The 21,440-nt window shown below is 44.3% G+C and overlaps 1 protein-coding gene across 1 annotated transcript; it reads right to left on the bottom strand.

The window, feature by feature from the left end:
• Positions 1-5: 5 nt before the first annotated feature.
• Positions 6-21,194, bottom strand: PPTC7 (protein phosphatase targeting COQ7). The gene is made up of 6 exons (XM_056504672.1): positions 20,649-21,194; positions 11,484-11,663; positions 8,596-8,794; positions 6,340-6,463; positions 4,626-4,755; positions 6-3,323 (listed from the first exon to the last, which is right to left on the bottom strand). The coding sequence occupies exons 1-6, from the start codon at positions 20,848-20,850 to the stop codon at positions 3,265-3,267; spliced, it is 894 nt and encodes a 297-aa protein (XP_056360647.1). The 5' UTR covers positions 20,851-21,194; the 3' UTR covers positions 6-3,264.
• Between the last annotated feature and the right edge of the window lie 246 nt (positions 21,195-21,440).

The raw sequence follows: 21,440 nt of genomic DNA on the forward strand, positions 1-21,440 counted from the left end.
GCACATTTTAGTATAAATACTATATTTATTAAATATCTTTACAATTTATTTAAATGTATTTACAGAACTATTCCTGCATAAGTTATACCTCAGACATGAAATTCACATAATTGCCTCTTAGGTAAGCATAGATGATAGTCTCATTTTAACAGCAACAAAAAAGCATCCTCAGATACAGACTCAGATTTGCTTCATTGTTTCAGCTATCTTTGTCAGAAACTACTGCATACAGTCGGGTTCTCCACACAGCAGCTGCTCCTCCCCTGGAGAAAGGAATTCCCTTACCAAGAGAGGGACATTCCAACACTAAATCCTCCCATCCCCACCAGATCATCACCTCTCCCTTCTCCTCGGCTCACTTGTAACAGCCTGGTCCCAAATCTGCTTTTTGGTTTGGTTTTGTTTTCAGCCTGAAAAAGGACTTTTAAGACTGTATGTCGCAGCTCTCCCAAAGATAGCCAGGAAAGTAGCAAGGAACCACAGAGCTTTTCCAATTCACCACCTCTTCCCCTGCTCCACCCCAATGCCTGCGGTGGCTGCTGCAGCAATCCCGGGTTCCTGGGGGACAGAGCTCCTCCTGCTCCTCCAGATCCCTGCTCCCAACCCAGCAGCTCCCAAAACAAACCACAACCCTCTGCAGCAGCTCCAAGCCAGCCCAAGTCAGGGAACACCTTTCTTGTACATTCCTCTCGTGACCATTCCCACTAACCTAACCCCTAGCAAGTGTTACTGCTCCATGCATCGCTGGGAATTATTTTTGATAGGATGGGCCCTGTCATTTCCTTCTCCAAAGATCACTTGTGCGCAGACAGCGTTAAGTTCATAGGAAAAAATCAGGTTTGATATGTTCAGAGTGCACGTCTTAAAAAAAACCCAAAACAATCAAGCATGTGATAAAAATATCAATTCTTTATAATACAGTATTGCTTTATAAACAGATGGAAAAGCTAAAAGCTTTACTGGTCTTTGGTGTGCCCGGTGAGGGAAAAACTCATGATTTGTAAATCAAAACCCAAATTTGTTCTTTATTTTAAAAAAACCCAACAGGTCATGGTGTGATATGAGGCAAACGGCTTTGTGGATACACAAAGGGAACACGCCCGGCCCCGGGGGAGCAGGAATTCGGAATCTGGGAATTCCAGACCCTCTGACCCGCACAGGTCCCCAGGAAAAGGCCTGGAAAGCCGGGGAGGGGAACAGGGAGGGCTGGGAACTGTGCTGAGAGCCACGGGGGCGTCCCTGAAGGGAAGGGCAAAGGGAAAGAAGAATTGATCAAATCTGCTCTAATCCAGAAGCGTGCAAGTAAATACTGGATAAATGTAAAGACGGCGGAGTCGGGAGAGAAAGGCCCCTCCCAAACAAGAAACAAAGCCCTGTTCTGCATGTGAATACATTCCTCCAAGACAGCCAGAGACAGCTTGTTCGGGTTAAAAACAACAAGGACTGACAGGTTGTGCAAAGTTCTCCACCACTCACTGTTCGTGTGTCGCAAAATTAATTAATTTTTCTTCATTAATATAATCCTCCCCATACCCTCACCAAAATCCTATTTTGGTCAAGTTAGGGTAGTTAAGGCATTTTGACGAGTAATTACAAGGTGATTTAAAGTAGATATCTAACATTATGCCAATTGAGGAATAGCAGATAAATTACTGAAGAGCTCCCAAATTAATCACTTATTATAAATGAAATGCCTGTTACAAGCATGATGCACTGAAATATAGTAAAATGACATGTACATGGTACATGTTAAATGACCTTAAATAAAAGCTTGACATAGTTACGCAAATATACAGTACAAGTCCACAAAAATTCTTTAAACAAGTTGAGGTAACCTCAAACTTAAACAGTTTTAATACAATAAACCAGGTAGTAAAAATCTCCTCTTGAGAGCAGGTAAGATTCCTTACTGACCAAGTTTAACTGCACTCACCTAAACAGCAACATTACCCGACTTTTTATATATAAAAACATGGCTTTAATTTATTTCTACATACTTCTCTACCAGCAAAAAAGTTAATGAAAAACTGACCAAAAATATATATATCTTTACAGCTCTCAGCTTTCATATGAGCCTCAGGAAAGGAAAAGGAAAGCTGGCTGGAAAAGGGGGGACAAATGTGAGCTACTGTCATTGAAAAGGAAATGTCATATTGCAAAGTGGCTGTTAGATAACTGTAAACATCATTAAGGATCATTGAAACCCCTAAACTTTAGTTAAATTGAAATGTAAGCTTTGCTGATTATTCATTAAGTTTCCATTTTCGTACTCGCTGCTGCCGCAGCAGAAGCAAAGAGGTTCCTGTTTGAGTCAGAAAGGATCAACTGGACTTAAACTGGTGCAGCATATTCTGTTCTACAAGCAAGAGTGGCAATTATTAACACAAATTATGTTTTATATCAACAACAGAATTATCTACCCAAAGTGAAGACGCTCGGAGTTGAGGATGAGCTGTTTTGTGCAACCTCCCACCGTAGCATTTACCATCATCCCACGCTGAGATGGGTTCAAACACTGAAAGACCTCAACTGTGGCCAGCTCGGCTGTTTGAGTCTGAGCTAGAATTTTTGTTTAAAAAAAATAATAATTATCCACAGCCAAAACATCCAGAACCAGGCCCATTATGGACGAATGATCTGCAGAACTCTTAAGATCACAGTTAAGCACCTGAAATCACAAAACACATTTTGCATCCATATAACTTGAACTAGGTTTGTTTGAAATCTTGTACTAGAAAAGGCTCCTAAGGCTGACACCATGGATGGCAAGAGCAGAATGTTTACAGCAGTTATAAATCTCCTGAAAACCGGAGCTCAGAAACACGAAACCTCAGCTATCACTGGAACAAGACTATGCTTTATGGAACTGGGGCTGTAACACACCCTCAACAACAGCCAACGCTCCTAGAAATAGAGTAATGTGCCCTCGTGCAGAGGTGTTACCTATTGATCTGCTTTGAAAGGTGATCAACCAATTCTGCTCCTTGGAAAGTCACATCTCCAACGCAGCAACGCCGTGGGATGGATCCTCCCCTGTTCCAGACAAGGACTAAGCTCTCAAAGACAAGCTCCAAGCCTTGAGCTTCTCCATCTCTTGCTGGCAGACCAAGACCAGTGGACTACGAGTGGTTCTTAGCAAGGGCCTCAGCTGTGTCTGGGGCCAGGCTGCGGGCTCAGGGAGCCGGGAGCAGCTGGGAAGGAAGGAAGGAACAATCCTGATCCTGCCAGCAGGACACCGGCCGGGGCTCGGGCAGCGCCAGCACCTCAGTCTGTGTACTCGGCCACGATGGACAGCAGGACGGTGATGTCGTCTGGTTTCCCCCCTGCAAGGGAAGCACAAACCCTCTCAGTGCATCCAACCATGGTGGGCTGTCTTCTGATCATCTGTGACATTCCCCATGGAAAGCTCTTTCAAAACTGGTTTAAGTGTTCAAAATCTGGTTTGAGTAGACATAAACTCAGCCTCCCCCACCTCCTTTCCAAACCGCACTGACATTTAACACAGCACAAAACTTTTAAGCTCCAGTGAGATCAAACTATGAAAAGGAGGTCAGAACCTTGAACACTGCTGGTAGCTGGCAGAGCACAGAGTCTGTTTTCAGCAGACTCTTTAATAAATGCACGAAACACCTGACACTGCTTTGTGACACGTAAACTGCCATGACACCAGATCTCCTCAGGAATTTCCACTGTAAATCAAACAGCAAACATCTCTTTAGCATCTTCTCCAGCACTGTATTACCTCAGTCTTCCTAAAAGCTACTTAATGTTTTCAATAGTTATTTTTCAATCCTCAACAATCAGAGCAACACACTCAAATCCTGGAGAAATGGCCCAGGAGATAGGTTTTGTTATGTGAGAAGTCAAACAATCCCTTAGACTCTGGAGATCTGCAGCTTCATTACTGAGTGAGCTTGGAGCAACACAGAGCCCAAGTGTCACAGCTGCTAACTGAGGAAAGGGGCTTAAGGTTCTTGAAAGAAATCCTGCTCTTCTGATACAGAGATGAGAACATCTTTACTGGCAGAATTTTATTTATTTATTTTAAAGTAAAATATTGTTAAAAGACAGGTGTTTGCTCAGGCTCTGGGGTCTGCCAGGTGTTTTCTAAAACACAGAAGTAGAACCAACAGAGATGAGTATGAGGATGCCAATGATACAAGGGTTTCAAATTTAAACCATAAAACCAATCCCAAATCTACCAAAGAGTAGGCAGAACCTCAGTTGAAACACAGCAGGGAGACCTTAAAAAAAACCCCAAATAAAAACCTACCCTCACACACCACCACCCACACACCCGAATCCAAGCAACTAGTTGAATACAGGAGTTCTGGAGAACTCATCTCAGGCAGGATTCCTGGGGCAGGAATGCACAGATTAGATTAAAAATAAAACAATCAGGGCTCTGTGTTCTCCATGCTCCAGCTGCTTCCCCACAGGAGGCTCCTGCTCTGCCAGGCCTGGGATGGCCTGTGCAGGCCCTGGGGGCTCTGCCAAATCCCACACAAGCTCGGTGCTCACATTTCCTACTGTTCTGTTTTCCTACAGGATTTTGGAACAGCAGAACTTCAGTTTGCTGAAGATCTCTCCAAGACAGCAGCAGTGGGAGGAGGAGCAGCTCTTACCTCTGACATTCAATCCATTGTCACAGGCAAACTGTGCAAAGGGTGACATGTACGTGGGGTCGTAGGCCAGCTCGTGGGCTTGCTCAGCAATGCTCCGTGCAGTCTGCTGGATGCTCTCATAGTTGGAGTTCTAAATTCATGAGGAAAGAAGTTTATTCTTATTCAGATATCTAGAGAAGCATTTATTCTGATCTGTGTCAGGTTTGGAGATCCCTCACTGCAAAAAGAGCCTTCCCCATTTTTTAGGCTTTGTACATTGGGTTACAGCTGTGGATCTTCACAAGGGATGGCCAGACCTCAAATCCCCACCAGCAGCTCCAGACTTGGGTTTGGAGGATTTCCAGAATTTAGAAACTTAGAAGAACAACACTCAAAGCAGACTAAACCATGTCACCTGAAGGGAACAGGGCATTTGGCAGCTGTCCCTGCAATGCACCCTGCAAGCCCCTTCCCTCCCTGCCTCAGCTCTGCTAAAGTATTTGTTCTATCTCAAGTGCAAGTCTTGCACCTGTGGCTCTCTCACCCAGCTGACAAGAGCACTCTTGGGAAAAGGGGCACTTTAGAGTCAGATGAGAAAAATGCACTGAGAGCACACACACCTTCTGCAGGCTGTGTTTTAAGGACATTTTTTTTCCTGTTGCAGTAATTCTGCTGCTTTCCTCCCAGGCTTTTCTCACTCAAGCCAACATGAGAGACAACCACTGCTCTTTTGTCTGTAACCATTTTTAAATGCCTTGTCATTTCAAGAGCCTTCCCTGCAGGTTTGGGAATTAGCAGGCATTTATGTGATTAACTTTTGGCTGAACCTCTTGGGGAAGTCCAGTGCCTTTCCCAAACAGGCCAAAAGGTGGAGCTCAGCTTTCTTGCACAAGGGAATTCCAGCTCCTGTGGCCAGCCAGGACACTGCACAGACAAGGCTGTGAGGTGGCTGCAGCCCCACGGACACATTAGTGACCTGTGGAGCTGCAGGATAAGAGGAGGAGGCCAAATTCTCTTAAAACCACACTGTAATTCTCTTATTTGCATTTCACAGCAGAATAGTTTCCTCAAGGAGTTTATACATATTGATATCTCCTTAAGTGTACTTTCCTTTTTGTAAGTAAATAGCCTGAAGCTAAATGTTCTCAGCCAAGTTAAAATATTTTAATGTATTCTTACTATTTAAAAAGAACATTTGTGGTCACTAATGCAGAAAAGTTGACAGGATTTTTTTTTACAGAACACTGAAGATTTTCAAGCACGTGCAACCCACAATTCAGAGAGCCCATATTATGTCAGAATTACTGGTTAGAGAAGCTGAAAATTATTTTAAGTGTAAGCTCACCCTCAAGTGACCCAGGAGAGGTTTCTCTGTTTTCTGTGTATCATCTCCAACCTGCACATGCAGTGTGTGGCCAGAGGCAGCACCTGCTATCTCCTCCTTCCCCCCCTCACCAGTTACTGACATGGACCCAGCTGTCACTTGGGAAATTTATGTCCAAGCTGCTGTTTCTGAATTCAGCCTGGATGCAGATCCAAGAGAAAACCCTCTGGGGTCAATGTCCCTGGCACTGCTCCCATGGGGTATTACCTGAAAAGCCTTTTCAGGACACAGCACTTTGTGGTGGGGTTTTTATATAAAACACAAAGGTTTCAGGTATTAGAAGTAAAGGGAGTAACTCTAAAGGTCCAGGAAGTACAAAAGATGTGAGATTTTGAGGACACAGGCACTCACCTTCAGCTTTTTCAGCTCCTGCAGGATCATGTAGTCAGGCATGTTGTCGAACAGTCCGTCTGTGGCCGTCAGGATGATGTCCCCAAGCTGGACATCGAAGGACGTGCTGTCAGCAGCCTCAGGGCTGGGGATGGACACAGGTTAAAGGACTCCAGCCCTCACAAAAACACCAACCAACCTCCAACAGCACACCCACAGCTGCTGCACTTCACTGCTCCTTGGGGCTTGTGCAAGAGGAAGGAATGATCACCCACTGTGCAGCTTTAGCACCAGGAGGGGCTGTGAGGAAAGCCCAGCACAGGCCCTGTGACTGCAAACAGGTCCTGCTCCAGCTCCCACACCAGGATTTGCAGTTAAAATTCCCACATGAACAATCCTGCAAACTAATCTGCTTCAGGAGTGTGTCTCCATGGAAACCAGTAAGCAGAATGGCAGCTCAGGGCTTCCTTCTGCTCATCTTGAAGATGTAAGAGAGTGATACTTGAAAGAACAATTCATAACAGGCCTGGCCCAAACACTTCAGGATTCTGAATCACTTTCTAATTCAATGGAATATGAAACATGCCTGGAAATCACTACCAGGAGACCAGAGTCTGCTGGAATGCTTTAACACATTACACAACACCAGGAGGAGAAAACACCCAGTTTGGGCATGAATACTGCTGCAAAATCTGATTCTCAGAAGCAAGATAATAACAAACCTTTCATTTTTAAAGGCTCTTCAGGGGGTCTGTAAAAAGGAGAAATCGCTGCATCCCAGGCCACTGGGCTCTGCCAGAACACAGAGGAGCTGCTTTGCTCAACTGCTGTGTAGCTTCAGGAAGGCTGATAGATTAAAGATTGCCTGCCCATGGCCATATATAGCCAAATTCATCACTGAACTGGGACAACAAATAAAAAAGGACAGGAGAAGCGCTTCGACAAGGAGCATGAGTGCTAATTAACGTCAGGAACAGTGCAGGAACCAGGCAGAAAGCTGTAATCATGATTCAGAGCTGAAGTGTGGGAGAACATTTATCTTGTGCTTTCCTTATTACTGGATGACTCAGATTACTTGGCTTCCCTGACTTCCACTGGACATTATCAATTATCCTTCTGCTTTTTGTTTTTATGGTGTTCTACAGATAACAAGAGAATCTCAGAAAAATTAAACATTTTTCATGGCTCTGGAATTTCAAGGCATCATTTAATTTTAGTCTAACAAAGAGCTTGGACTACTGAAGGGTTCTAATTTCAGAGTCCTACCCTGGCTTCCTCTCAGCAGTTGCAGGATGAAGAAACAAAACCATACACAAGAATGGTCAGGAGTTTCAACAGCTTAACCAGCACTTCCAAAAAGAGCTATTTTGAATTAAAGCCTCAACCTTTGCTGCACCAGCCCTGATACTGCAGAGAATCATTTAGGTTGGAAAAGACTCAAGCTCATTGAGTCCAAAACTTCAGTTGCCTACTTCATTCCCTTTATTCCATGGCCACTCTCTGAAGATCCTGTTACCACCTCCTTATACTCAGATGAAGGATATCACTTTCATGAGTGAGACATTTTGAAAGCTCCATTTTAACACATATTTGAAAACTGTTTATTTTTGAGTTCATTTCATATTACTGGTGAGACTTCATAAAGTCAGGATGGATCAGCCTGACATTCCTAAGGGAAGACACAAGAACAAGCCTGCCTTTGAAACAACTCATTTCTGTGAACAGATTGTCCTTTCCTCATACTCTCATTCCCAGCTTGGTGTTCTGCCAAACAGTTTTTTTGCTGGTTTTGGTCAAATACAATATGCTGCTGGAAACAGCAAGTTGGAAACACAAGTTACAGTCACATGTCCCTCTGCTCTATTCTTCAAGCACTTGCAACCTCAGTGCCAAGATATCTAAATTAGCTACTCCAAACAGTCCCAAAGGAGCACAGGCAGGGATTGGAACCAAAGCTCTGCTGGGAAGCCCAGCCAATTGTCCACACAGCAGCTGTAGTGGGTGACATCTTCCCATGGATCAGAACAAGCCCATGGCTATGGGAATACCCCACCATGAACAGCCCAATAAATGCAGACTGTGCAACAGGTACAAAGTTAAGAGCAAGGTGAGAAATGTTCATGGCACCCACAGAGGGAGCGTGGCAGGTGCAGGACCTGACTGGAGATGTGTTTATATCCTATGAGGTACAGCAGAGCCCCACAGCAGCAAAACTGCAACTCTTTGGCAGCTGGTCATGCACACAGATTAAAAATTCAAGTTCCTCTTCCTCCTTACCTGTCACTTAAGACAACTCCTTCTGCTTCTGGTGGAGCTATTGACAGCTGGAAGGGAGTGTTGAAGTAATGCTGCTGCTCGTCGGATCGATGGACGACTTCTCCACCTCTGACCACCAAAAATCCAGAATCTCCCAAGTTGGCTGTATGTAAACGATGACTTGATCTGTCCAGGACTACTATACAAGCTGTGCTGCTCCCTGCAAACACAGTCACTGCAGTCAGCCTTTCACAAACTGCTTGTTCTCTCACTGATCTGATCAACAGTTCAATTATTACAACACTCAGCAAAGCTTGAAAGTCAGGAGAATTGGAAATACTCAACAACGCCAGAATTCATATAAAATAAAACTAGTAAAATGCTAGAAAACTTTGCAATACAAACTATGATTTTTGTGGAGAATTCACTCTTCTGCTTTGATTTTGGTAAACACATTATGCTGACAAATACCTGTTTTGTTTGGCTTTATTTACAGTTTTCCATCCCAACATATGTCAGCACATTCTGCTATAGGACCGGATTTACAGAACTCACATAAAATACTGAAATTCCAAAATCATGGAGATAATAGAATTCTAGTAGCATCCATACAATACTAGGAGCTCTCCACACAGTTTCACTCATCAGCTGTAAATAAACCACACCAATACAGAACTGTTTGCAATTAAGTATTAGGTTCTGCTGCATTTCTCTGCTCAGAACATGAAATGCTTTTCCTCCCAGCCTGGCTCTGCAGAGCTTGCTTCAGGTTTAAAAAATAATAATCCTGTCACATCTTCAGGACACCATATCTCCCAGTTTAAGAAAAAAAAAAAAAAATTTCAGAGACCAATACTACTCCAAACTGAAGTAATAGCAGAAACATGATGTCAACTGTGCTTGGAACTATCCCAGCCATGCTTGAGGGCACTGAGGAATTCTCCATTCATCCACTGGGAAGTAGCCACCAACTGTGCTTGGTTGCAAGCCACAAAAATGCTGTATTGCAAAGAAACCCAAAGTCCTTCACAGCAAGCAGCAATCACTCAATTCTGCAAACAGGACAGCACAGCACAGCCACCAAAACTCCTCTGAATCCCCAAGAGGGGGAAATAAGCTACAGCACTTCTGCCCCTATCACCAGCTCATGAACTGTCTTCACCTTCTACCCTCATGTTCTCCCAGCAGCATTTTCCAAGCACAGCTCCATGCTGGACAGACCCCAAGCTTGCAGTGAGCAAAGCTTAGGATCAGGCTTGCTAGTGCAGAAGTCCAGCTGGCTCCAGGCATTGCCTGTTCCAGACAATTCCCTTTCTAATACAGAGAGTTCCCTGCAATGCACTTGCCCTGAATCTACTCTCTAGTGAACACACGACAAGACCTTCTCCTTCCTTAATGAATGTTAAGTCAAAGAACTATCTCTGGAAAAAAATCTGAATTTATATGTGACAGTGTCCAAAACTGTGCTGCAACACAAGAGTGATTCAATAAATGGCACAGTTTTCTCCCATTTCAGTTTTATTTGGTATTATTTGCTGGATTCAATCCTGATGAACCAACTATCCAGGCTTCAAGCACAACACCAAGGAGAAGTTACAGTCTAATGAATCCTCCTTAATGAAGTCTTCTCCTGTCCCTTTATTTTAAATAAACTCCAAATGCTCATTGCTGTGGTAATTCCAAGGTTTTATTCCTCCTTCTAAAAATACTGTTCTCAGCTAAAGGAGAAACAGTAAGGATCATTAGTTTCAAATTCTAACTCTATTAGCAGAGTGTAACCAGGAGGCCATGTGTGGAATGCAGATCTTGTGACTCAGCACACGCTGCTTTTCAGCACTGCAAAGGTCAAGCCCAGCGAGCTCAGTCTCCAAAGGCACAGGGAGAGCTCTCAGTGCCCCACTTTGCAGCTCACTTACAGCTACACCTGCTTTGCACAAATAAGCACCATTCAACACACCAAATCCTAATGTCCTGACTGACCACTGCTATTTTGGTGACACTTAAGGTCACTCCTGAGGTTCCAACCTATTCTTTTGGTGTATAATGCGAGAACATCTGCTCCCAGCTCAGCAGAGCAGTTAAATATAGCTCACACAGCACTGCTCTGGCACAGGAGATAAGGTCAGGTGAGCTGCCTGCATTTTGTGCAGGGCAAACATTTTCTTGGTGCAGAAGAGGTCTCATGGCCTTTAGAGAAGTGGCCCCTATGGAAGAGCTGTCAGCTGAGACCAAGTGTGGCCTCTCTATCTGCTCCCAGTCCCCAGGCAGCTGAAAGCCCTGTGTCCCATCAAGGCTGACACAGAATATGTGAAGCATCTACTTCAGCTGGCTTCCAGAAAGGTCTGTAATGAATCCCCCCACAAAGATTTATAAAAATAATGCTACCAGAGATTGTATGATATGAACTACTCAAGTCAACCAGCTGGGGTTTCAGTCCACTGGACATAAAAGGCAAAGGGAGCAGAGTTAAGGCCAGGAATGAGCAGAACTACATCCAAACATCCTCAGAAAATATTTCTCCTTGCATAACTGAAGCAGAAAGCCACAACCAGTGCCACAAAGAGTTTTCAGCAGAGAACAGTTATTTATACATATAAAATACAGAGTGAGCACATGTGCACAGCATGTTTCACTGCAGAACTCGCTCTGCAAACTCTGAATTCACCCTTCCCACAGAAAGCCTTTTATTTTATATATAAACACACACACATCAACACTCCCTGCAATACTAAATTAATTAAAGTTTTAGAGAAAATAAGGATGCCACCAAGGCAACTGCATTTTTATGTTTTCAGTTAATTAAGAGAAAAAATTTGCCTGCAAATTTGCTGCAGAGATTCAGGCATCCTTCAGTAAGCCCATGTGTAACACACAACCCAGACTGAGCTGACATCTTTTTGGTGTCTTACCAAGCAAAGGTACTTTGTTCTGCAGCAGCTCACAATAGCCTGCAGTGAGAATTCCAACAGGATTGCTTGGAACAAACCGTCCTTCTTTCACTAAACGTTCACACGTCCGCATGAGAGTCCCTGAGAACTGAGAAGGGTCAACCCCATAGTCTCTCCAGCCACCAACACCATCTGCCACCCCTGCAAGGAAACACAAAACCACAGTTACCTCAACACAAATGGTTTTCAAAACAAGGGCTTTAATTATTTACATCAGTTACAATATTCAGTAGCTAAAAGGTAGGACATGGCACCTGCCTGGAAAATGCTTTTGATTAACAAATATATTTCTGAGTATTTTTAAGATAATTTCTGATATCAGCTGCTGGACAAATCTCCAAATATCATCTAAAATGCTGAAAGGAAAGGTGAAAGTCTAATGCTGAGAATGAGGAGGCTGACTCCACTAGAGAAAAAATAATGGGATATTTGGGGGTAAGGTGGGGAATCAATCTCTCATTAGTCCATTAAAAAGGAAGAGGTTTAATTAAGGTTAAAAGTGAAGGTCAACATTTTAACTAGTATAGAAATGACACAGAAACTCTTCCTGCTATTCAGCAGCACATTTTTTTTCCTCAGACTACCTCCTCATATGAAGGACAATGATTTCTATTTGGTGCTCTCAATTTCTGTAGAAAATAAATCTCCATTTTACAAGTGTTTTCCAAAACCCATGTAACCAACACAATGCTGGGACCTAGCCCTTTCAAGGACAGTCTGTTGCTTACAGCTTCAGCCAAACAAGAGAATGAAAACTGACTATGATCCAGAGAATTTTCAGTTATTCAAAATAACCTGGATATCAGAAAATTAAACCAATTCTGCCAAAGCCTGGGAAACTTCTAAGCAACAGGGAAAATAGTGACTGTGGTCATGGAAAGGGGGTGAGCAGAGGGAGGTGAGCAATAGACAGATTTTCTGCTAGTCATTCGGTTCAAGAGCTTTGAACTTCTTCCAATTGTCTAAATGATAAAAGCAAAATACTGCTGAAGGTATTATTTGAGATTAGAATGTTACTATGTGGAAATTTTTCCCAAAATCTTTTTGATCCTCAGCATGGGACAAACCATTTCAAGCAGATATTTCCAAAACATAGTACATCTGAAATATGTTGATGATAAAAGCACAAATTTCAGTGCTCAGATTGTGCTGAAGGACAGTCTCCTCCTGTTATCAAAGGCACGAAGATGTGAGTGAGAAGATAAAAGTCAATTTCCTCATCTCCAAACGCCCTTCACATGGGACATGGTGTGAAACTGAGACGGAAGGTTTAGAGCCGACCTTGGCGTGAACTATAATCTGACAGGAGGTTATCGCCAGATTCTGAACAGCCTACCAACATTAATCAGATTTCTCCCTAAAATAGTGCACAACCTTTTAGACACCTGCTTTGTCCCTATGTTTCCTCAGAAGAATGTTACAGGAATACAGGTCCCTGCATTCACCTCTTTGAGCAGGCCCTGGGAAGAAGCTCAATGCAAAAGCACTCGAAATCTCAGAAATAACTTTTCTAGATTCTTCAAGAACAGATTAATCCTCTCCCTACAGGTGTCACAACCTCAGGTTAATACTGGATTAACCCTTTGCCTTCTGCTGCCACACAGACAAGCCTAGAAGAAGAGATCATAAAGGAAAGGTTCTAGATCAGAAACTTGAAACTGAAACCCAGCTTCAGGTTAAACAATGGTGCTTTATGTGAAGTTACCAGATAAACTTTTTTTTTTCTTCTCTTTAAAATGAAGATAGCCCAGATGTATTTCTGCAGTGCTTCACTGACAACAGAGTTAATGCAATGAAAAGATGTTTGACAAATACTGCCCAAAGCTCTTGGCTCCCAAAGCAGTTACAAAGAAAGCTCAGCAGAAGTTATGGAGTTCCCTGAAGCAATCCAGAAAATCCTTTCACATCAGTGTTGGGAAACACTGAAACACAAACACTGCTCAGAAACCACCACAGCAAACACCTGAGAAGGTCAATTATCAAAACCTATTCAATTTTTAAAGGAAAAATGAGTACACCATCTGACTTTCTCCGTTCATTTCTTACTGCAGGCAGGAAATGTGAATCCATGATCATGGCAGCGCCCTTCATACCCTGTCCTGAGTCATGCACTGCCCTGGTCTGCCCACCTTCCTGACTGTTTTTGCAAGCTATGAACAGCTTTAAGCAGTCTGCCTGTGCCTTCCAAAGCAATCACCCTCCAGACACTGCCCAGCTTTGCTTGGTGCCACACCTGAGAGGACAGACAGACTGACCCCAGAGCACCAGAACAGCTCTGCTGGCTCCCCCTCCCCTGAGCTGACACAACCACTGCACTCAGGAGCAGCCCCAGGGACTCCCCACAGTGACACCTCCACACCCCCCAGCAGCTACCAACTCCATTTCCTGGCCTTGCCCCAAATGGAAAAGGTGGGGGTTTATTAAAGGTTTGGGGCCAAGACCTTTAATCATCCTGTCCTACCTTCAATAAGGTTTTAAAATAACCCAGCATCTTTACATTCTGCAATCTCTGTAAACTGAACAGTTTCACGTGGGAAAGGAATATGTGATTTTGAAATAGTTTGAGTAAACTGCTACTGAAATAGATGAAATGTAAATGAGAATAAAGTTTAAGTAAACTTTGTGCTATTTTATATACAGCAAACAAGGAGCAAAACTCAAACTGCAGATGTAGCAAAAACTAAAAACTCAGCTTTGATTAATACCAGGTTTTCCCTCTGTCATCAAAAGAAAATTCAAAGGTGTTGCTATTGGCAGGATCACTCAAAAGGAATAATGCCAAGCTCTATTTATATATAATACCTTTGCTTTCATCCAAGATAAAAATAAGGTATATATTCAAAATAATTACCTTTTCAACAAATGCTGAGGTTTTCCTTTGAGCCATAAACCAATGTGTTCCAGTAGTAACCATGTTATAAATCAGGAATCACAGGACATTTAAGACAAACTGCATGGCTGAGAACTGCTGAAATTGAACTGGGGTTCAATTGTTTGGGTTATTTTTTTTTCCATTCATGCCATTCAGTAAATGAGAAAATTTTATAGAAAGAGGATTTCTGTGGCTATTCCCTGTTCAAGTCCATGCAGAAATTACACAAACATCCACGTGACAGTGCAATGCCTGCAGCCAGATGAACCATCATTGTAAATAAAGCAACTGAAAATTTCACAATAAATTACTTCAAAAGAATAAATACTTCTCAAGTATTTAACTGTACTACAGAGATCTTTCAGAATCTCAGAGTTAACACTCCACTACATTGCCTTGGAAAATACAGAAATATGCCTGCCAGATAAAATACTTGCTGCATGTGTCAATCCAAAAACTGACTTTTTCCAACTCCTCAAAGATTCAGAAAATCAAAATCCCTCTCAGAGAAACACCTGTCAGGAAGTTACAAGACAAAGCACAAATGACTGATGCTGCAGCACTGAAACTGAGCCAGGGAAGATGCTGGTGGTGAAACCTATTAAAGCTGATTTCAAAATGTTAAAAGCACCTGGGATAAGATACCAGCTGAAATGCAAATGTGAAGTTGTTTTGCCTGCCAGCACATGAGTTCCCTGCAGAAGCCCAGGGAAAAGCAGCCAGTGCTGAAAGCAGCAATATCTGCTTTTCACCACTCACTTGTGTGAGTGAGATCCAGGTGTTCTGCCTGGCTCACAGCAAATATAAACTAAACAGCCTGAAAGTTCATAACAAAGCCCTGATAGTGATCAAACTCTGTTTAATATAAATAAAGTTATGAGGGGCAGTGCTGGTTAGCTGGCAAATTAAACTGCCCACGGTCAGAGTCCAAAAAGTACCACCCTGCCCCAAAAATCTCTTGAGATCTGGATATTTTGAAATACTGCATCAGCCAAGAATAAAAATCATACAGAGAAGCACCAGGCAGGCACAAGTGTGTCAGCAGGAGCTACTTTTGCATGCAACCACAATTAACTTCCTAAGGCACTCCGCACATCCTACTGAACTTTCAATTTCTTGAGATCCTTACCTGAAATAGCAATGAATCACTGCTAAAAGAACATTAAAAGGATATATTTATAACTCAACTTTACATCAAATACAGAGGATAAAATGGTTAAAAAGTGCAATGAGCTGCACCACACAAGTTTGAAATATAGCACATTGTATTTGTCAACATCAGAACTGAGATAAAATGATAAGATTTCTTGTTTTATCAGTGATGGGATAAATCACACACCTAGACAGGTTCTCTAAAGCAAATCCAATGCTCAAAGCCAGCACTGACCCTCAGCAGCTTCCCTGGATCTGTCAGAGCCAAAGGGTGTCTATCCTCCCCTCAAGGTTTTGACAAAGAAATAACCCAGTTAAACCCATATCCCTAAGGGCAGCTTGTGTGTGACTGCTAACAAGTTACAGAAGGAAAGGTTACTTATTCACACTGTTACAGTAAAACTTAAACTACCCTTGCAAGAAACAGAAAGGTTCTGGAAGAGTAACTGGGTGACAAAGGAGCAAAAAGCAAAGGCAAAGTGAGCAATGATCTTGAGGAACAAACTGAAGGAGAAACACAGACCTGGAAACATTAAATTGTGCATCTGCTCCCAGAATAAAGCAATAATTCGTTTTATCTTTTCCCCACCTCTGCAACAGCACACTTGTCCCAGAAGCAGATTTTTACCAGGTAGATTTCCTCCCTATTTTACTGAAGCCTGAGAAATCACTCAGTGCATTTGGGACACTCCAGGAGAACACTAAACTATAAATTATTTCTGCAGGCGTTATAAAAAAAATTCCCTAGTTACAATTACCTAATTTCTCAAGGTGTTCAGTGACTGCAGAACTGCTGAGGAAGGACAGGTACTGGGGACAGACACTGAAATAAATCCCTGCCAGCCTGACCCATCTCAGGCTCAGTTTTCACAGCATGGATGAACCAGAGCAAAGAGCAGGAGATTTTTCCAATGCTTTCTATGGCATAGGTGTGATTAAACTGTGCTCAGCTTTGCTTGTTTCCCTCTGATTTCTGACAGAACCTGCTCTTCCTTCAGGCCAAGATCTGTGTATGAATGGAAAACTGGCTGCCATCACCAAGCTTCTCTAGCATTTAGTTAAAACTAGTGCTCAGCTGGAAATTCTGACCTGGACACTTGTGTGCAATGTCCTTGCAGAAACTGTGAGAAAGAAGAATAACCAGACAGAAGTTTCAGAGGTTACATTCAATGCTGCTCCAGAGCAGCTCAAGACAAGAAAGTCAGTGACTGTTAATGGGATGGTTCTCAATCTCTAGTTTCCCTACAGATGCCAGCATTGATGCTCCCACGTTGAACAGGAGATTTCCTGTGCCCTGCTACAAACAGACACGTGTGCAGCCCTGCAGATCTCTGCCTGCTGCCTCTCAGGCACCCTGAGCTCTCACACAGTAGGTGAAAGGTGACTCCGAGGGAGGAGGGCGATTCTCGGCTCCTTTAGTGTGATAAGTTGTGATAAGGCAGCAATCTCTTTAATAGGTATGATACCAAATAAACCACTTAACATAGTCCTCTACAACCTTCAGGCGACCAAGGAAGGATCCCTCCCTCCTCCACAGCTGCCACAACCTTGACATTTCATCTACAAATCCTTTTAGGTGTTGAAGTTTACTTTTCCTGATGACAGTGACACTAACAATATTCCAGGGCTTTGTCACTCTGCAGTTTTACCTACCTCCTATGCAGGCTGCTGACAAATTTTTCAAACCAAGTGCAGTTCCTTTCACTTTAGAGCAGCTTCCCTACAGCACCCAAACACTCCCCCCTCACCCCCAAAAAACTAAAAATCAAGATTTGCAGCAAATAGAACAACTGTCAAACTTTAACTCTGCAGTGAACAAAGAGTTTCCTGCTGCCAGACAGTTTTTCCTTACTCCTAGGGGACAGAAATAGTTTGGAAGAGTCAAGTCACACTGGCTACACCCAAACTTGTACCCAGCACAGACATTGTATAAGTGATGCTGTCACGGGATGCGCATTGGCTGCTGCAATGTTTCAATAATGACTCACACAACAGCTTGGAAAATCCATAAAAAACGAGCAAAGAAATCAGGAGCCTGATAAGACCACAACAAGCAAGAAAAGGTAGATCCCAAAATTAAGGAAAAATCGCCAGCATGTGACACCTCAAAATTTCTAGAGGGGAAAATCTTGGCTTTAATGTTTACTTTTGGTAAATTAGTGAAATGGCTATAAAACTGTTTCATTTTAAAAATCTGGCTTGTTCTCCATGTAGTAAAAATCCTACTTGCATGCTAATGAGAAAAAACAGATGTGTCAGAGTTTTGGTTTTCAACTTTGAAAAAAAACAGTATTTCTGTCCTCAAAAGTTCCAAAGGCATCAGACATGAAGCAATGCAGAATGTCTCCCAAATCTCAGTGAGAGATTTCAATACTCTGAGGATCTGAACACCCAAGACACTGGCAGTGAATGAACAGAGAAGTACATCATGGTACAAGCAGCAGAGAAAGGAAACACAGGCCTGAATTGTAAAGCTCTAGAGATTAACATTAGCAGCAAAGCCATTTCCTTTCCTTAGGGTGATCCCTAAGGAAAAACTCCTGTTCTGAGCTTCTTGTTTCTCCCTGTGCTCAGAATGGTAAGAAAACACAGAAAACTGACAGGTATGTTCCAGGTAAAAGCAAAAATGAGAGACAAAAGCCCCAAGAATTCAAGTACACCAGTAACAGGCCTTATCAAGCCTTGAACAACTATGGGAGAACTGGAAATAACCTGAATCTTCTTCAGCTTTCTGCTGATCTTAGTGTGAAAGGATAAAGCTCAGACTAGAAGACACTGTTAAACATTCAGCCTTTGAACTATACAGCACACATACAACAAAAGAAGTGTTTAGCATTTTGATTCTGCTATAAACATCTGCCAAGGCAACTCTTGTTTGACCTAAGAAAATGAATCCCCAAGCACTCATGCCAAAGGCTGGGAGTAGTTCTTTCACTGCTCCACCACACCCAATCCATCCCACACAGGCAGGCTTTCCATAATACACTTCTAGAGAACCCTGGCACAAAGGAATTTCACATTAATTATCTGGCCTGCCTTTGTCACTGATGACTACTCACTCCAAGTGATACACTTGAAATTTACTGTGTCAACTGTTCACTGTGAGCCTCTTCCTTAAATGTCACAAATTTAAATTTGAAACCCAACAGTTCAGCTCAGGCAGTTTTGTTGAGCTGCACAGTTAGGTACTGAGGTAGCACAAAATTTATGAGGCCCTTAAAAAAAATCATTAAGGAACCTTAGATTTGTGATGGGAGTAAGAGGAACTGAGGGCAGGAAAACACTGGTGGTGCTGAAACTGTCTCTGCAGAAGTGCAAAAGGGCTGGCTGAGAGAGTAAAGAGATGATCCCAGCAGCAGAAACTGGGAGAAAACTACTGTGTTTGTAAACCTGAGAGCTACATATAGATGAAGAAGAAAAAGCATCAAGTTAGAAGCATCAAAACCCACCTAAACATTCCTGCTTTTGCAGAAAGTACAGAGATTTTGGGCTTTCAGTATGTATATTTAAAAAGCAATAAAGAAGTGATGTAAAAATAGCTTTACCAGGGAAAAATCCAAAAATCAAACAAACCAGCAGGTTTTCTATTTAAATTATTTGCTTCTGGGTACTTAAGGCATCCTGGCTCTGCTGCTCTCTTTGCTGTTGGATCCTTAAGTGGAGCAACAATCCTGTTTGTTTCCAAGTTGCCATGAAAATTAATGCAAAGACTAACTTAGAAATGCAACTCTCTGTTGACTTCAGCAGGAACACAAGACAAACTGTAGGTCCACATGCAGTAATTACCAAATATGGCCAAAACCCCCTAAACATCATCCAAAGAGGCTAAATCTGTCCCTTCCCCACACAAAGAGTCCACTTCAAAGAACAGGAGATGCTGCATTTCTCTTAGGGGCAAACACCAATTGCTCAGTTATTTATCAGTGCTGGCCCAGCATGAACTTTAAAGACAGCCAGGGTTAGTCACATGCTAAAGGAAGGGTGTCCAACAACTAATTCTAATCCTAAAAAGTTTATCTGGAAGAGGCACCAGAGAGAAGATGCAAAGTGTCTAAAATTCACCCACCAACCTTCCACATCTTGAAAGCTGTGGCATCACTCTTACAGTAACAGCTCCCTCGAGAATAAGCAGCAATAACTGTTACCTAGCACCAACTTGCAGCTTCCTGAGGAAAACGTCCGGGCTCTGTTAAATGGCAACCAAGTTACAATGACAGCGCCAAACTGAAGAACCACCAACCAATTCCACAGCATGAGACAGCACAGTGCAACCCTACCGGTTTAAAACAAAGAAAGGCAAAAAAAAAACCCCAAAAAACAAAAAAACCCAAACACAGACAGGGGAAGGGAGGAGGAAGCTTCCTTTTAAGTGTCAAAGTTTTGGTGAAAATTTGCTTCTGGTAGTTACACCACAGCTAACCTGTGCAGAGTGCCTGTCAGCCAAATTCAACCTTGAGTAGACAGGAGAAAGGTCAAAGCACTGTCAAAAACAATGCTGCCCATAGTCAGAAGATTCTATTGATTATCCATAATTATTCACTACTTCTAAAATTTGAACCCTTAAGATTAATTTCGCCCGCGATTCTAACCCAGAGAGGGCAATCAGGCCAGAACAAACAACGAAACTGAAGTTTGACATTTGATTCCAGTCTCAATGTCACTCTGCCTTTCACTTGACAAGGACATTGCACACGTTAAAATCAGGAAGTGCCTGTTCGAGTGATCTTGTCTGCTTAAATGCAATGCATGTACACGGGGCTCGGGTAGGTTTTAAAGAAAGAAAGTGAAACGCACTGGGAGCTGCTTCTCTGAGTTTTGGAGGCACCAGGCCTCACAGGCACCCACAGGTGAAATGCCCAAGCTGGGCCAGGACACCCGGCACACACAACCCCCTATGCCAAAGGCGGGCAGAGCCGCAACAAAGAGCCCGACAGCTTCCTCGGGAAGCTAAAAAAGCGAACTCATGGTGACAATGACAGGCAGAAGCAGCTCCTTTGTCTGAGGCTGGGGGTTGAGCCGCTCGCCATGTGCGGCTCCGGGAAGGAGCGGGGAGGTGACACCGCGAGGCCGAAGCCACCTCAGCCCCCGGCCCCGCCACTTACCCAGCACATCGGCGGTGCGGTGCCGCGCCACGAAACAGGCGTCATCCCCGTAGCACATGCCTTTCTTGAGGATGCCCTTGCGGAAATCTTTGCCGAAGCCACAGCTGGCCGTCACCAGGCTGTAGTCGCGGGAGTCCGTCTGCGACAGGCCGCCCAGGACTGCCCGCGCCACCAGCCTGCCGTAGGAGAGCACCGAGAACATGGCGTGGGGCGCCCAGCAGCCGAGCGCCAGGAACGCGGGGAGCCACCGGCGCAGCCGCCTCCTGCCCGCCGAGCGCCCGCCGCAGGGCGCCAGCCTTCCTTCCCCTGCCCGCCGGCCCGCGCCGCCGCCGCCGCTGCGAGCCCTGCGCTCCGCGGAGCCGCGTCCCTCCGGCTGCGCTGCGCTTCACCCGCCCGCGCTGCCCCTCACGGCCCGCGCGCTGCCCCTCACGGCCGGGCTCACCGCCACCCCCCCACCACCCCCCGAGGGAGGCTGTGCCAGCTCCCCGCTGCCCGCGGAGCTCTCGGAGCTCCCTCCGGGCTCGCTCCTCGCCGCCCGCAGTGCCCGGTCAGAGCCGCCCGCGCCGCCCCCGCGCCCCGCCGCCCGCCGCCGCCGCCATCTTCGCCGCGCGTGCTGAGGTGAGGTGAGGGCCCCGGCGCTGGGCGGGGCGCCAGCTCGGCCCCGCCCCCCGGCCTCCGCCCCTCCTCCCGGCGCGCGTGCGCGGCGCCGGCGCGCGGCCGCCCCCCATTGGCTCCCCGCCCCGCCTCATTTGCATGTTGCGGGACAATAACAGCGGGCGGCTCCCGGCAGCC

Source organism: Oenanthe melanoleuca, chromosome 15, assembly GCF_029582105.1.
Source record: "Oenanthe melanoleuca isolate GR-GAL-2019-014 chromosome 15, OMel1.0, whole genome shotgun sequence".
NCBI classification, from domain to species: Eukaryota; Metazoa; Chordata; class Aves; order Passeriformes; family Muscicapidae; genus Oenanthe; species Oenanthe melanoleuca.

Excerpts from the sequence above, each read along its gene's own strand:
- PPTC7 (XM_056504672.1), bottom strand. The coding sequence starts at position 20,850 with ATGTTCTCGGTGCTCTCCTACGGCAGGCTGGTGGCGCGGGCAGTCCTG. Across the intron at positions 11,664-20,648 it reads CCGCACCGCCGATGTGCTGG|GGGTGGCAGATGGTGTTGGT; the intron begins GTAAGTGGCGGG and ends GTTTCCTTGCAG. Across the intron at positions 4,756-6,339 it reads AGGAGCTGAAAAAGCTGAAG|AACTCCAACTATGAGAGCAT; the intron begins GTGAGTGCCTGT and ends TCATGAATTTAG.